We start from the raw sequence: 17789 nt of genomic DNA, 5'->3' as shown, positions 1-17789 counted from the left end.
GGTTTGTTTTTTTTTTTGAGATAGGTTCTCACTGTGGTCCAGGCTGACCGGGAATTCACTGTGTAGTCTCAGTTTGGCCTCAAACTCACATCGATCTTCCTACCTTTGCCTCCCGAGTGCTGAGATTAAAGGCATGTGCCACCACACCCTGTTTGTTTTAGTTTTAAAGAAAGTTTGAGTGGTCTTGTATTTTCTTATACATAGTCTTTACTGGCTTGATTAAATAGGTGATGGAAGAAAGTTTATTCTGAGCTGGACATGGTGCATATGCCTAATCCCAGCACTTGAACAGAGGCAAGAGGATCACTGCAAGTTAAATGCCACCCTTGGAACTAACAAGTTTCCAAGCTAATTTAGTGAGACCTCCATCTCAAAAAAAGTTTTTTTAGGGGGCTGGAGAAATGGCTTAGCAGTTAAGGCACTTGCTTTTGAAGTCTAAGGACCCAGGTTTGATTTTCCAGATCCCATGTAAGCCAGTTGCACATGGTGGCACACGCATCTGGAGTTCGTTTGCAGTGGCTAAAGGCCCTGGCGTGCCCAGTCTCTCTCATGAAAAAATAAATAATAAATATTTAAAGAAACAAAAAATTCTTTTAAAAACTCCCCATGAAATAAAAATAAATAAATGAGGTCAGGTGTGGTGGCACACACCTTTAATCCCAGCACTTGGGAACTTGGGAGGCAGAGTTAGGAGGATCTCTGAGAGTTTAAGGCCACCTTGAGACTATATAGTGAGTTCCAGGTCAGCCTGAGCTAGAGTGAGACTACCTTGAAAAACCAAAGGGGAAGGAGGAAAAGAAGAAATAAATAAAAAACAGAAAATATATTCTGATAGACTTCTGAAAAAGACCAGCAAGAATTCTATCCTGACTTATGAGTTGTAACAGGATCACTCGTTGAAGTAACTGTTAGTTTGATACAATTTTTAAAAATTATTTTTATTTAAGCCAGGTGTGTTGGCGCACACCTTTAATCCCAGCACTTGGGAGGCAGAGGAAGGAGGATTGCCGTAAGTTCGAGGCCACCCTGAGACTCCATAGTGAATTCCAGGTCAGCCTGGGCTAGAGTGAGACCCTACCTCCAAAAAACAAAACAAAAAAAAAAAAAAAATTTTATTTGAGACAGAGAGAGAGACTTCTACAACTGCAAATGAACTCCAGACACATGTGCCATTTTATGTACCTGGCTTTATTTGAGTACTGGGGAATCAAATCCTGACTGAAAGGTTTTTCAAGCATCTGCCTTTCACCACTGAACCACTCTTCAGCCCTAGTTTTATAAATGTTTATGCTCAACTAAACATAATTTTAAAATTCCAAGGAGTTCTTCATAAGCATATTCTTTTTGTTTGTTTTCTTTGAGGTAGGGTCTCACTCTAGCCCAAGCTGACACCTGGAGCTCTGTCGTCTCAGCCTGCTCTCAGACTCACAGCAGTCCTACTACTTCTGTTGTGTGCCACCATGCCAGGCCGTCAGTAATACAGCGTTTAAAAAAGAACTAAAGTAATGTGTTTGAGAGAGAGAGAGAATGGGCATGACAGGACCTCCATCTGCCACAAACCAACTTCAGATGAATGTGCCACCTGTACATCTGGCTTACGTGGGTCCTGGGGAATTCAGCCCGAGTCCTTTGGCTTTGCACGCAAGTGAAATGCCTAAATGCCTGCTAAGCCAACTCTCCAGCCCAAGTAATACCTATTTTAATTTAGCTAAGGTTATAATTCTATGATTTCATATAATAACATTTAAGCCATGCAACACCCTGTGCATTAGAATGTACTTGTTATTGTAATTTTTCTTTTCTATTTTTTGGTTTTCCGAGGTAGGGTCTCATTCTAGCTCAGGCTGATCTGGAATTCACTCTGTAGTCTCATGGTGGTCTTGAGCTCATAGCCCAGCTTTTTGTCACTTTTAAGATCAGGAAGCAGAAGCACAGTAATAAGAACTTGCCTGAGGTCACCTCGGAAAGGGGTCTATATAGGGTTTACATCCAGTCCAGAAGACTGCAACTTAACCGCTGTGTTGGTCCTGGCCACAGACGAAGTCAGTAATGCAGTGTCATTTAGTCTCAGAGGAAGGTAATGAAAACATCATCTTAGATACAGTTCCTGAAGAAGTAGCCAGAGGAGCTGCTTTCAGTTGTTGATTCAGACATGGATTTTAGTTTGTGATTCATGGAAGTCAGGTGGACTTTGAACATACGGGACTATAATACCTACCTTTGGCTGTATTAGTTGAAAAAGATATACTAGAAATAGCTGGGCAGGTCCAAACCAATAATAAACCATTTTTGCCCTCTTAAAAAATGTCTGGCCTATTATGAATACTTACTTTGTACTCAGATATTAATATTAGTGCCTTTTAATGTCTTCATGTCTATCTTGTGACTAAGAGCTTTCATTTCATCCACAGCTGTTTTTTTTTTTACATGGGTTAAATACATGTCCTTCTTTGAATAGTTCCTTCGCAGAAATTATAATTCACTTTACTTGGTGGAAGGATGCCCATTTGTAAGCCTTTGCCCACACAGTTCTGCATGAGTTATAACAGATGTCAAAAATATGCTAGTTAAATTCCACACATCACTTCTTCTCTGCATATATAGGCATATTGATAGAGAGTTTAGCATAAGACTAAAGTACCCATGAGGAACCTTCTAGAAAATAGTCCTACCTGATCCTTAACTTTCCTGATAGAAGTACATAGTTACTATTCCTGTGGCTAAGGCTGTGTGTGTTGAACTTTCTGAGTGGTGGCTCAGTTTGTCAAGGAGGCAAATACCAGGGCAGAGTCACTGCTGGTGATGGTAAGACATGTGACGGTGTGACAGTGTTCCTCTGTGAGTGATCATGAGCGCTGTGTGATGGTGTTCCCGTGTGAATGATCATGAGAGCTGTGTGATGGTGTTCCTCTGTGAGTGATCACGAGAGCTGTGTGATGGTGTTATCGTGTGAGTGATCACGAGAACTGTGTGATGGTGTTATCATGTGAGTGATCATGTGACCTGTGTGTCGGTGTTCCTCTGTGAATGATCACAAGAGCTGTGTGATGGTGTTCCCGTGTGAGTGATCACGAGAGCTGTGTGATGGTGTTCCCGTGTGAGTGATCATGAGAGCTGTGTGATGGTGTTCCCCTGTGAGTGATCATGAGAGCTGTGTGATGGTGTTCCCCTGTGAGTGATCATGAGAGCTGTGTGATGGTGTTCCTCTGTGAGTGATCATGAGAGCTGTGTGATGGTGTTCCTCTGTGAGTGATCATGGGAGCTGTGTGATGGTGTTCCTGTGTGAGTGATCACGAGAGCTGTGTGACGGTGTTCCTCTGTGAGTGATCACGAGAGCTGTGTGACAGTGTTCCCATGTGAGTGACCACGAGAGCTGTGTGACGGTGTTACCCTGTGAGTGATCATGAGAGCTGTGTGACGGTGTTCCCGTGTGAGTGATCACGAGAGCTGTGTGACGGTGTTCCCTTGTGAGTGACCACGAGAGCTGTGTGACGGTGTTCCCCTGTGAGTGACCACGAGAGCTGTGTGACGGTGTTCCTCTGTGAGTGATCACGAGAGCTGTGATGGTGTTCCTGTGTGAGTGATCACGAGAGCTGTGTGATGGTGTTCCTCTGTGAGTGATCATGAGAGCTGTGATGGTGTTCCCTTATGAGTGGTAATGAGAGCTGTGTGATGGTGTTCCCATGTGAGTGATCGTGAGAGCTGTGTGACAGTATTCCTCTGTGAGTGATCACGAGAGCTGTGTGACAGTGTTCCTCTGTGAGTCATCACGAGAGCTGTGTGATGGTGTTCCCGTGTGAGTGATCATGAAAGCTGTGTGACAGTGTTCCTCTGTGAGTGATCATGGGAGCTTTGGTGCATGGAGTTGTGTGATGTCGAGAGCTGTAGTCATTGTAGAATGTGGTCAGCATCTCCTGTGCTGTTCCAGTGTGAAATTGAGTTTCTTCAGACACTGAGGCGTGTTCCCATAGAGGCAACTTATGTTTGGGGCATTGCAATAGATTAATCTTGTCCATCCCTGCAAAGAGTTGCAGGTTTGGCTAACAGTTTTCTTTCCCATATTTTCCTTCATTGAAGAAGTCTTTTGTTTAGAGAAGAGAACCTCAATAGAAAAAGTGCAGGATCGCCTGCTTAAGACACTTATTGGACCCACTTTATTTTTTTCTGAGGTAGGGTCTCACTGTAGTCCAGGTTGACATGGTGTTGCAGTCCGGTTCGCATTGCTGGTAGAAATCACCTAACCAAGAACAGCTTCTGGGAAAAGAGTTTTATTTTGGCTTACAGGCTCAAGGGGAAGCTCCACGATGGCAGGGAAAAACGATGGCATGAGCAGAGGGTGGACATCACCCCCTGGCCAACGTAAGGTGGAACACAGCAACAGGAGGGTGTGCCAAACACTGGCGTGGGGAAACTGGCTATAAAGCCCATAAGCCCGCCCCCAACAATACACTCCCACCAGGAGGCATTAATTCCCAAATATCCATCAGCTGGGAACTTAGCATTCAGAACACCTAAGTTTATGGGGGACACCTGAATCAAACCACCACATTCCGCCCCTGGCCCCCATAAACTGATATCCATACATGATGTAAAATACAATGCTTTCAGTCTGACTTTAAAAGTCCCCATAGTTTTTATCAATCCCAATGATGTTCATACATCCCCATAGTTCAAGATCTTCTAACTGAGCCATAATACCAAAATATAACTTAAAAAAACCCAGAATGGCACAGAATTAATTTTCACACTGCAAAAGATGGCATTGGGCATAGCAAAGAAACATTCAACCAATACAAGATTTAAAACAACCAGGGCAAACATCAAACTCTGTAGCTTCAAGTCCGATAATTCTAACCAGCAACAAGTCTCTGGCATTCCAATTCCGCCCCTCCAGCTAGGCTACTCACAGTCCTGGGAAACTTCACCGGGGCCAGTAGCTCCTCGGCAGCCATCTCATGGTCCCGGCATCTCCACTGGGTCTCCACTGCAAGCCACGGTCCATCTTCATGGCCCCATGGGGTCTCTATGCAGGCAACCAGCAAACCTGCTTCACACTGCCCATGGCCATTTCCAAAACACAAGACCGTGTTGCAAACTCAATGACCCTCTTTCCAGCATTTCTTATACTCCACAATACCAGGTAGGGTGCCAATTTGTTAATCCAATTTGTTAAAGCAGACTTTGAAGAACAGGACTCCTTGAGCACTCAGGCCCCTTCAAAAGAGTTGACATTCTTTCCCTTGCCCCAGCGCAGGTCAGCTAGCCCAGTCTCAAAGGTTGTAATCTCTCAGTTGCAGCTGAACGGGCAAGAGTTCACCCAAAGATTTTTCTTTCTGTGCCATATCCCTCTGCACACACCAGTTCATTTCTACGCAAAGCAACCCTGCACAACTTCTCAGGACACAGGCACAAGAGCAAGCTTCTCACACAAACTGCTAGCCCAGTCCAGGCACAGCTCTTTCTCACCCTCATAAGCCAAACCTCACAGTCCATAGTTCTTACTGCATTCAGGTCTTGGAGCTCAGACCAGAATAGTCCATTAAGCTGTACTTACAGCACTGCAAGGCATCTCTTAGGCCAAGGTTTCAAATCCTCCCACATTCCTCTTGAAAATCAGCTCCAAAAGGCCGAAGCCACATAGTCAAGTGTCTAGCAGCAATCCCACTCCTTGGTACCACTTTACTGTTGCAGTCCGGTTCGCATTGCTGGTAGAAATCACCTAACCAAGAACAGCTTCTGGGAAAAGAGTTTTATTTTGGCTTACAGGCTCGAGGGGAAGCTCCACGATGGCAGGGAAAAACGATGGCATGAGCAGAGGGTGGACATCACCCCCTGGCCAACGTAAGGTGGAACACAGCAACAGGAGGGTGTGCCAAACACTGGCATGGGGAAACTGGCTATAAAGCCTATAAGCCCGCCCCCAACAATACACTCCCACCAGGAGGCATTAATTCCCAAATATCCATCAGCTGGGAACTTAGCATTCAGAACACCTAAGTTTATGGGGGACACCTGAATCAAACCACCACACATGGAATTCACTATGTAGTCTCAGGGTGGCCTTGAATTCATGGCAGTCCTCCTACCTCTGCCTCCCAAGTGCTGGGGTTAAAGTGGTTGTCCACCACACCTGGCCCCTAGATCCACTTTGTAAGCTGGCATTATTTTCTACAGTTATTATATGGAAAAATAATAATATCTGATTTCACAGAATATGATGTGGCAGAGAGACAATTTTTTTTGTTTTATTTACTTTTTGCTAAAAGCACAGTCTTCATGTTTAAATGGATCTATTTATAGATAAGTACGCATTTCTGAAATTCATGTTTTCATCTTTTTGTGCAGGGCTATTTTCTTCTTTTTGAGTCTATGTTAGATTCTGTCCTTTATGCAAAGAATAAATACTTGGCAAAAGAAGGATCAGGTGAGTATGAAGTTTCCTGTTTCATTTTAGTCTCATAGAACCAAATGGGCCTTTTGAATTTTCAAACAAAGTTCATATGGCTGAGAATGTTCCCAGTAGAGATAAGAAATGTTTCTATTAGGATCTTTGAAACATTTGTGTGCCTTATTGTTACTAGTAGAACATTATGTAAGAGACTCTGGACTCTAAGGTAATGGCATTTTTAAAAACATTTTTATTAATTTATTTGAGAGGGAGAGAATGGGTGCTCCAGGTCCTCCAGCTGTTGCAAATAAACTCCATACGCATGCTCCACCTTGTGCATATGGTTTATGTATGTCCTGGAGAATCAAACCAAGGTCTTTTGGCTTTGCAGGCAAGCGCCTTAACCACTAAGCCATCTCTCCAGCCCTGATAATGGCATTTTTGAAAAAACATTTTGTGGGGGCTGGTGATTAGAAGCTTTTGATATTCAAATCAACAATCCCTCAGAAACTTTTTCTTTGTTTTCTTTTCTTTTCTTTCTTTCTTTATTTATTTTGGCTTTCCAAGGTATGGTCAGGGTGGGTTCTAACTCATGGCAATCCTGCTACCTCTGCCTCCCAAGTGGTAGAATTAAAAGCTTGCACCACCACGCCCAGCCTAACACTTTATTTTTAATTCTCATATTGTTTACTTTTGTCCCAAGTTGGATATTATTCCCTTCAATGGCAGTTTTGATGACCTCATTAACTGTAAGTGTTGCTGCTCTGATTTAATGAGAATATTTAGTTAGTAATTTGTTTCTAGACAGTTTTTCAGCACCTCTCACCCCATATTGTATAAGTAGATCCCAATAAATTTCGAAGCATTTTTCCCCCTGTGTCTGTGGAATACCTTTTATCATTTCAGTTGCATGCTGGCATGGGATTGAATCCCCTTGGCCTTTTGTTGGGATGAATGTTGTCTTTAAGAGCAGGGTCATGTTTATTTCTTTGTCACTTGAGGAAATTCCATAGCTTCTGGAAAACCTGTGTTTGTTGCACTGACTCATTACAAGTGAGCTGCATGGTTTCCTTCGCCTCTGCTTGTGCCCCTAGCCCTCTCCTTTTCTCCAGGCCTCAGAGCCAGCCAGTGAGCTGCACCACCAGAGTTGGTGAGTGCTGCCTGGAGTCCGCGGCAGGGACTGGACAGAGGACTTGCCTCCTGCCTGCCACTAGTCCTGCGGTTGGCAGTTGTGCTAGTTCAAAGTCCTGAAGCTAAACATGACAGATTGTCCAGAACATTAGAGGTCTTTTTTAATTTTTTGTTCATTTTTTATTTATTTACATGAGAACGACAGACAGAGAAAGAGAGAGAATGGGCGTGCCAGGGCCTCCAGCCACTGCAAACGAACTCCAGACACGTGCGCCCCCTTGTGCATCTGGCTAACCTGGGTCCTAGGGAATCAAGCCTGGAACCAGGGTCCTTAGGCTTAACCACTAAGCCATCTCTCCAGCCTGGTCTTTTTATTTTTTTATGGTAGCAACTTAAATACGTTTTTCTTCTCTTTTGTTTTTTCCAAATACACTATTTGGTCACTATATTTTCTATGGCTCTCTCACGATGTGTTCCTGATCTTTGCTGTGAACCTGACTAGAAGTTTCAGGTATATTTTGTGCTATAAGAATTGGCTATGTTTTTCAATAATTATAGTGATCTTTTTAATGACTAAAGGAAATAATATTATTCTTATCTTCCCTAGTAGCTGTCAAATAATGTACTCTGCCCTTTTTTATGTCATTGGATGTGACCCTCAGCACAGCTCTGGAGATCTGGGGAGCAATCTCAAAACAAGTGAATCCATTAGGTGGCCAGGCCTTGATTTCTTCCCCTTCTTCTAGGAGTTCTTGTCTGCCTGGCTCCTGCCTTCATATTCTTCTCAATAAATCTTTGCCTATGCAAGGACACCTCTTTGAGTCTCACTCACAATGAGCTTCTAGGGAAAATGCAGACAACTGTTCCCATACTGCCCAGAGGTGCTCGTTGGTTTTCCTGAAGATCTGACAGCAGCCATGTGAGCCATACAGAGGGAGGAAAGGGAGATTAATAACTCCAGTTCATTCCATATTTTTGTGCACTGAGGAGGTGTGTGCAGAAGCACCAGTGGAGGCCGTGCTGCTAGAAGTCATTTGTAACAGTCAGAAACACCAGCAGCAGTAAGTGGTTTAGCCTGTTAATGCATTTGCTGTGGATGGTCCTGACCGCCACAATGTGGCTGCTCATTCTCCTGTCTGGTTTCCCTTTGTTTTCTCTGAAGGAAATTCTAACCAGCAGTAGTGTCGGCATTTTAGAAAGCGATTGTGCACCATGGTACCTGTGAGGTCTCTTCACAAGTGAGGCACTACATGTGGCTGAAGCACACCCACAGCAGATGTCACAGCAGCCACAATCCTACCTCTTGCCAGGACTTGGCCCTTGGCTCTGACCCAGCTAAACAGAAACTTGCATGTTACATGTTCACACTCGCAAGTTCTCTGCTTGTGGTCCCTTTCCTGTGTCTGTCATCTCATTCCTCACACAGAGCCAAAGAAGGCAAGCTGAACACTTCTATTTTTCTCATGTAATTAATGCTTCTTACCTGTCTTTTTCCATCTATTTTCTCCTACTCCTTTCTCTTCTGACAAGTGCTCATTCACTGTGGGAAGATGGGGCTTTTCTACCTTGATGCGTACCGGGTGGACGACGGGGAGTGTGTGGCTTCCAGGGGTATACCTTCCTTTGAGCCTCTGTCAACAGCCAGTTCTCTTCAGAATCAAGATCAGTCATTTTGGTATGACTCTACAGACTCCGAGATTCATTTATTCATCTGTAAAGTGAAGGTTATAATGCTGCTTTAGAAACTCTTTCAAAGCTGTCTCATGAGCCCAGCTATTTTGGAAGCTAGGGCACAAGGATCTCAAGTTCAAGGCTTCCCTGGTCTACAGTGAGTTGCAGGTGGAGAAACTTAATGAGACCCTGACTTGGAATACAGCTCCATGAGGAGCGCTTACTTAGCCTGTGTGAAGTACTCAGTTCATTCCCCAGCACTGCAGTAAAAAGAAATTGTTCAGAAAGAGTAGTTGACCCATGGTGGTTACATCTCCTCCTAAATTGTAGCCAGTGAACATAAGATCAGAACTCAACTTAGGCCTTAAAGAATGGATGCATTGGGCTAGTGCGTGCCCTCTGCCTAGCACTTCCCTCTCTACACTTGTTTTTAGGCCATGTGGGATGTGGACAGCATGGGCAGAGCTCACCATGTGTCCTTATGTGGGATGTGGACACTGGGCAGCACTTCCCTCTGTAGATGCGTGCTTACAGGGACTGCTTCCCCATATATCCATCACCATCGCCATCATTCATTGCCCACTGCAATTAATTTTGGTGAGTTTTTTTCTTCCAGCCATATTTCAGTGATGTCATTTCCTAGTTTTCCAACACATAGGTTTCAAAGCATATTGTACCCACATGTTTGTCTAGCTAAGCCTAATCACTATTTATAAGGTAAGGCTCGTAAAATATACCCTATTTTCAAATGTTATTTAATTTTAAAGATATCCTTTCATATAAGCCAGTGACTCTTAAATGATTTGACTCCCAGAGTAGTGCTGGTGCAGTGGCTTGGACTTTACTTCCTGTCATGCATATCCAAGCATTTAAAAAAAAAAACTTATTTATTTATTTGCAAGCAGAGAAAGGGCGGGGGGGGGGCGGACAGACAGAGAGAATGAGAATAGGCACATCAGGGCCTCAGGTGCATTGTGCATCTGGCTTATGTGGGTATTAGGGAATCAAACCTGGGTCCTTGGGTTTCCCAGGCAAGTCTTAACTGCTAACCCATCTCTCCAGCTCATATCTCGCATTTTACTGGCACTGATTTGCTTCAGTGAAATCTCCCTCAATTGTTCAGCTCTTTGTGACCACTCCTGCTGTGAGCCCCGGCACCCTGAGGTCTTTGCATACAGCAGTGATGCTGGTGTTGAGTAGGTGGATATGGCTTGTGAAGCCTTTCTGGGGGATAAAGAAGTTCCCATTTGGTCTGTTCACTGTGGTGACAAATGCTCTCTGGGCAGTGAGTCGAGAAGGACGCAGATGCCACACCGTGAATTCCCAGTGGTGCTGGACTGTTTTTGTCCAATCAGCACTTTGCTAATTTCACTTACATGCAGGAATAATTACTCAATTACAGTTTCTCCAAAAAACTCTAATGACAAATGTATGAGAATGTGTAGGTACAGGCTGGTCGGGATCTTGGCAGGAGGGAGGCCCATAGCAAGACAGCTGTGTGTGCAGAGGTGGATCTGGGCCACATGGACCCCAGACACTGCATACAGACTCTCATAAATATTCATAGGTCAGAATACAAAAGCCATGGTTTTTATGCCTTTGTGAGATAAAACTATATTTCTTATCTGCATAGTTTCAAAACTGTTTCATTGCTATTAATAAGTTACAATGGGCTGGAGAGATGGCTTAGCGGTTAAGCACTTGCCTGTGAAGCCTAAGGACCCCAGTTCGAGGCTCGGTTCCCCAGGTCCCACGTTAGCCAGATGCACAAGGGGGCGCACGCGTCTGGAGTTCTTTTGCAGAGGCTGGAAGCCCTGGCGCACCCATTCTCTCTCTCCCTCTATCTGTCTTTCTCTCTGTGTCTGTCACTCTTAAATAAATAAATAAACAAAATTTAAAAAAAAATTCTTTAAAAAAAAAGTTACAATGCTTTTGCATAAAGAACTCTGGGCTTTTTTTTTTTTTTTCTTTTCTTTTCTTTTTTGAAGTAGGGTCTCACTCTAGCTCAGGCTGACCTGGAATTCACTGTGTAGTCTCCGGGTGGCCTCGAACTCAGGTTGATCCTCCTACCTCTGCCTCCTGAGTGCTGGGATTAAAGGCATGTGCCCCCATGCCCAGCAAGAACTCTTTATTCTTTTTATTATTTAATTTTATTTTTTATCAATTTTTTTTAAACATCTTCCATAATTATAAAAAAAGTCCCATGGTAATGCCCCCCTTCCCCCTTTTTCCCTTTGAAATTCCATTCTCCATCATATCCCCTCCCCATCTCAATAAGTCTCTCTTTTATTTTGATGTCATAATCTTTCCCTCCTCTTATGATAGTCTTGTGTAGGTAGTGTCAGGCACTGTGAGGTCATGGATATCCAGGCCATTTTATGTCTGGAGGGAGCACGTTGTAAGGATTCCTACCCTTCCTTTGGCTCTTACATTCTTTCCACCACCTCTTCTGCATTAGACCCTGAGCCTTGGAAGGTGTGATCAAGATGTTACTCGGTATTCTAGACACTTCTTTCCAGCACCATGATACTTTCTGAGTCATCCCAAGGCCACTGCCATCTGAAAAGAGAAGATTCTCTACCAAAAGTGAGAGTAGCATTAATATAAGGGTACAACTATTAAGTGAAGTGCTTACTGGACAGTTTGATAAGCATAGTATATACATTTATCTAGACATTCACAGATGTTAACACCCCTAGGGCTCATGACTACCCCTGTTTTAGGTTTTCAGTATCAGGGATGTATTCCCTCCCTTGGAGTGGGCCTCCAGTCCAATTAGAGGGCAGTTGGTTTCCACCATGACATACATGCCACTATTGCACCCTGTTGGCTCATTTGGCCTGGCTGGCCGATTATAAGGCTTGCAGTGTCCACTGTTGAGTTTATTCACTGGTGGTATCTCTTTCTCCCATTGAACTAAATGTAGAATGGCTTCTTCCATCTTTTTGTCAGCTGTTCTACATGGAGGAGCTTATCAGCTCAGTTCCAGCAGGATTTTTCCAGGGCCTTGCAGCCCAAGTATGTGGAGTCTTCAGCAATAGGGACTTACCATCAATTCCTGGTGGGAAACCAAGGGCCTTGGCAATGGCCTATAATGTTTTGGGTACATCAGGGACCTCCCTGGCCAACAACTCACTGGAAGGTATCCCATCCCTGGAACTGAAAATTTTCTAACAACGATCTATGGCTCCCGAGTGTTCCATTTTCCGAAACTGGAGGATTCCATATGATTTATTTGCATCTTCTTAGATTTCGATTAGCCCTCCCTCCACCTTTCCTTTATTCAATCTGTTCCCCTGACTTCACTTTGGGCCCTTTCACCCCCGTTTATCTATTATTCTACTTATATATATACAATACCAACCTATTAAGTACCCTCTTCCCTTCCTTTCTCTTCCCTTTGTATCGATTTTTTAGCTTACTAGCCTCTGCTACTGAGTTTTTTCCTTCTCCCACAGAAGCCCAATCATCTGTAGCTAGGATCCACATAGGAGAGAGAACATGCGGTGCTTGGCTTTCTGGGCCTGGGTTACTTCACTTAGTATAATCCTTTTCAGATCCATCCATTTATCTGCAAATTCCATAACTTCATTTTTCTTTACCACTGGGTAGAACTCCATTGAATAAATGTGCCATATCTTCATTATCCACTCAAGAACTCTTTATTCTTCATGGTTTCTCCTATATACCACATTACTGGAGTCAAAGGCCAGGAAGTAAATACTTTGTATCTCAGCCCAGATGACCCCCTCTCAACCCTCCATTTCTGGCAAGTTACCTAGTGCAGCCTAGGTGACATGTAAACAAATGAATGCCAAGTTGTTCTCGTTAAAGTTTTTTTTATGATTATTTTTTTAAATTGTATTTGTTTGCAAGGAGAGAGAGAAGAGAGACAATGGGCACACCAGGGCCTCTAGCCACTGCAAATGAAATCCAGATACATGTGCCCCTGGGGAATCAAGCCTGGGTCCTTTGGCTTTGCAGGAAAACGCCTTAACTGCTACACCATCCCTCCAGCCCTCATTAAAGTTTATTGACAAAGCAGGCAGCACATTGGACTGGAGCTGTGAGCTGCATCTTACTGAACCGGACCTGGAATTGACAGCAGTAAAAGTTAACAAAGGTGGAACTTCGTGAGCTGTGTCAGTAACGGGACAGTGTGTGTGTTATATTACTCCACAGGGTATTCATTCCCATAGACTGTGGTTCCAGGGCCACTCAGAAAGAGTCTGGTGGCCCCTGATCCCCATTGTCCCCCTCTCCTCCTTTGCCAGGGTCTCTTGATGTGGTCCACTGTCTGTTTTGTGGCAAGGCTTCAGTGGGTGACAGCCACGTGCAGTGGTTGTGGCAGCTTTCACACTAGCCTCCATGGAAAGTGGGCTTTGCTACCTCTCCCTTCGCTGGGTTCCTTTCGAGGGCTGAGTATTCAAGCAGCAGTGCAGCAAGCTTCACAGCTGTCACATAAAGGCCCACGGCGGCTGTCAAAAGTGAGCCATGCTGTGCAGGGAACTACTGAGCTCATGCTGGTCAGCACTTCCAACATCTCTCTTTGAAGAACGTGTGTCAGTCAGGAACCAAAAGCAAGTCAACTGCATGGCATTGAGCCCTGGCCCTGTGCAGCTGGCACACCTTGGTCACATCTCCCCTAGGGATGACTGGAGAAGCTTATCCTTGAGGTGGCACTGGGTGCTTTATCCTGGATGTCGCATACATTAGTTTCAGATACAATTGTTGGATCCAGCAGACCTTATCATAGTTGTCATTGGATGATAGTTTGGTACTATCGTATTGAATAAGAAAACGTCCACAGGTGGAACAGAGTTGAGAGGAGGCATTTTCTCTACAGCTTAAATCTGAAGGGGGAATTATGAGAGTATTTGTTTTCTGCATTTCTTTGGTACATTTATCCTGGTTCTCTGTTGATATGGAAACATGATTTATAATTGATTCTATGAATTCTCTAAAACTTGATATTTGGGTTATTTGAAGGGAGAGTTGATTTTGGCATGTAAGTCCAAAGAAAGAGAAAAGGTATTTTTAGCTTTTTTCCTAAATCTCTTTACCACTTGTACCCAGCTTTTCTTCCCATACTGTCCATTCTGTGACTTGCAATACTTTCTCGATGTCTTTCTCAGCCTCGTCTTCTCGTCTGTGTCCCCACTGTGGTGCTGACCACGCATGTGCCGGGTGTCCACTTGCCCTGTTCACATTTCTGATGGCTGTTCTGTCAGTCAGAAGACCTTGTGAATTTCAGAGCTGTGTTCTGTTTCCTCACTGTGCATCTTTGTCTGTCCAGAGCAATTAACGTTTGTATTCCTCCTGCGTCTGTCTGAATTGATTCTGTTATAAGCTAATGGCTGGTCTGTTCATTGCTAAGGCTAAGCACTGTCACCCTTGACCCAGTCTCAAAGCCCTGAGTTCTGTCTCCTAACTGTCCCTGGAAGATACTTCTTTCCAGTCCCACAACCTTCCCCTGCTTCACATCACCTGGATTATTACATCTGCTTCTGCATGTATCTCTGCTTGTCCTGTGTGCTCCCAAATGGCTGATCACATTGCTGCAAAGTCCAGTTCACTGCTGTGTCCTATCTATAGCTTGTTGCTTGGCTTCTTCCTCATAGATTGTCTGTGCCACTACTTTTTTAAAAAATTTTTTATTTATTTGAGAAAGAGAGAGAGAAAGAGGCAGGGATAAAGAGAGAGAAAAAAAATGGGTGCACCAGGGCCTCCAGCTACTGCAGACAGACTCCAGATGCATGCACCAGCTTGTGCATCTGGCATATGTGGGTCCGGGGGAATTGAACCAAGGTCCTTTGGCTTTGCAGGCAAGTGCCTTAACAGCTAAACCATCTGTCCAGCCTGTGCCTCTTTTTTTGTTGTTGTTTGTTTGAAATAGGGTCTCACTCTGGCCCAGGGTGACCTGGAATTCACTGTGTAGTCTCAGGGTGGCCTTGAACTCATGGTGATCCTTCTACCTCTGCCTCCTGAGAACTGGGATTAAAGGCATGCACCACCACGCCAGACTTCTTACTGAGGGTGGCCTCTTTGCACACTGCTCACTGTCTAGAGCACACTTTCCCTTTTCACACCTACCTGATACCTCCCAGAATTCCTTGTGCTTCCTTTTTTCCCCTCCCTCTCTCCTTTCCTCCCTCCCTACTTTATTTCTTTTCCCCTGCCTGCTTGCCTTCCTTCTCTTGTTTTGCTATAATCCAGGCTAACCTGAAATTCACTTTGTAGGTCATTCTGTCCTCAAACTCACAGTGATCCTCCTACCTCAACCTCCCAGGTGCTGGGATTAAAGGCATGCACCCACAACACCCTTTCTTATAACTGCCATGTTACATACAAGGTTCTTGAGGAGTAAGGTCACGTAGAATCTAAATTAGACTGGCACATACTTGATGATCATAAAAACATCCTTGTGTATTGAGTAGAAGGTAATATACTGGTCCTCTATGTACCTATAAATTTCTATTTGATTTTTCAGATGCTACATAACCTTGTGAATGGTTTCTCCCCTTCTGAGTATTTTAGAGGGATATGGATGAGAGAAAGTAAAGATAGCACTGCTTTCAAGTTGTCACATTTTAACCTTTTGTATCAATGATATTTATTCATTATTTTGTTTTGGTTTGGTTTTTTAGAGGTAGGGTGTCACTTTAGCCCAGGCTGACCTGTAACTCACACTGTAGCACCAAGCTTGCCTTGAACTCGCAGCTGTCCTCTTAGGTCTGCCTCCTGAGTGCTGGAATTAGAGGCATACACCACCATGCCTGGCCTAATGATATCTATTTTAAGATTGTTTTAGTAATTTTAATAAGAATTCTATTTGAATCCTAATTTCAATTGTATCAGCATGGTGTTAGGTGTCTCTTGAAGAATACAAGAGGGACATTGGTGGTTCTCCCTTCTTAACGTTCTCCCCCCCCACCTCCTGTGCACTGGGTCGTGTTTTACATTTGGCCTTCTCTTGGTGGCAGTGTACCCTGACGTTTGCACCATCAGCCTGGTGGCTGTGAGTGACTTGAGTAAGCATGCTGATAGAATTGCTTTCTGGGATGATGTCTATGGTTTCAACATGTCCTGCATGAAGAAGGCAGTTATTCCAGAAGCAGTTGTAGAAGTTCTGGATCCAAAGACTCTGATTTCAGACCCTTGTGTTATTAAGGTAGGTGTTTTACCAGTTTATTTAAATAATAGGATTGCTATTTTTTTCTGAGTCCCTTACTTAAGTCAATACAGTCTTCCCTCTTTGTTGAGGGATTGGCTCCAGGACTGCCTGCAAGTGTGAGGGTGCTCAAAGGCCCTCACACAAGATGTCGGATGTGTACATGTGCTCCCGCACTCTTTAAAAAGTCTCAGCTCCTAATGTGCAGTGAGTGCTGTGTTGTTTAGGGAATGTAAGAAGGAGAAAGTCTGCACCTGTAGTACAGGTGAGACTAACATTTGCATCCACAGATATAGAGGACTTTCTGTGTATTGATTTTACATGCAAGACCTCTTCCTGTTCTAATTTAGTCTAAACAATTCCAAGGTCATATTTGTACTTGACAATATCATCCATTTGGAATCACACTATTACTCAGCTTATCTACCTTCAAATCTAACTTTGAGCTGGTTGAGTCATTTGCATTTACTTTGGCTTAATGAAAGCTAAGTCTTCCTTTTGTGTCATTTCTGCTTCACCACCTCCTGCCTTGCCACTTTCCCCATGAGTTAAGGGTGGCCCCTGTCCTGTCTCCCCCTCCCCCCTTCCTCCCTCTTCCCCTCCCTCTCCAGAGTGAGCTGAGGTGATCCGGCAGAGGCAGAGCTCAATAGTTTTGCTGCTTGGGGTTTGAATTGTTAGGAGCTTTCCTAATACATAACTAACAGCTTTAGATACACTGAGGGAAATGAACTTTAAAAACAGTTTTTCCCTTCACTAGTCTAAAGGTTAACCAGTACTACATGTAACGTAGTAAAGGAGATAGGTGTACCACAGGTGGGATCCAAAATCATTGGAGGTAAAGCACAGAAAACTCTTTTTTCTTTTCTTTCTTTTTTGTTCTTGGTTTTGTTTTTGAGGAAGGGACTCAATCTAGCTCAGGCTGACCTGGAACTCACTGTGTAGTCCCAGGCTGTCCTTGAACACCCAGTGACCTTCCTGCCAAGTGCTGGAACTAAAAGCGTACCACCATGCCTAGCTCAGAAAAATATTTCTCATTTGAAGTCCTTTTCTTTTTTTCTTAGTTATTTTGTGTTTTCATTTATTTTATTTGAGAGAGAGAAGGTGCACCAGGCCTTTTGCAGCTGCAGATGAACTCTAGACTCATGGCTTCACGTGGGTACTGGGGAATTGAACTTGAGCTGGGAGGCTTTGCAAGCAAGCCCTTTTAACAGCTGAGCTCCCCAGCCCTCTGTTGTCACTCAACTATGTTGTTGCGGTATGGCTTGAGAAAACTGATAAATGAGAGCCATGATTTAATGCCTATTATTGCTTATAGAAAGGTGAAGTAGACAATATTAATTTGCTTTTAAAAAAAAAAAACTTTAATTGTGGCTCAGTGGGTAGAGTGCTTGGTTAGCATGCGTGAAGCCTTGAGATCAAACCCAGCAC

The 17789-nt window shown here is 43.9% G+C and overlaps 1 protein-coding gene across 1 annotated transcript in view; it reads left to right on the top strand.

Moving 5' to 3' along the window:
- Positions 1–17789, top strand: part of Prmt3 (protein arginine methyltransferase 3) — a 99899-nt gene that overhangs the window by 42787 nt on the left and 39323 nt on the right. The window contains exons 11-12 of the mRNA XM_004650814.2: positions 6346–6424; positions 16174–16361. Coding sequence (XP_004650871.2) covers positions 6346–6424; positions 16174–16361 — 267 coding nt within the window. The remainder of the gene's footprint in view (positions 1–6345; positions 6425–16173; positions 16362–17789) is intronic.

Source organism: Jaculus jaculus, chromosome 3 (assembly GCF_020740685.1).
Source record: "Jaculus jaculus isolate mJacJac1 chromosome 3, mJacJac1.mat.Y.cur, whole genome shotgun sequence".
In the NCBI taxonomy this organism is placed as follows: Eukaryota; Metazoa; Chordata; class Mammalia; order Rodentia; family Dipodidae; genus Jaculus; species Jaculus jaculus.
Note: the sequence above shows the minus strand (reverse complement) of the source record. Positions and strands in the feature narration are given on the sequence as shown.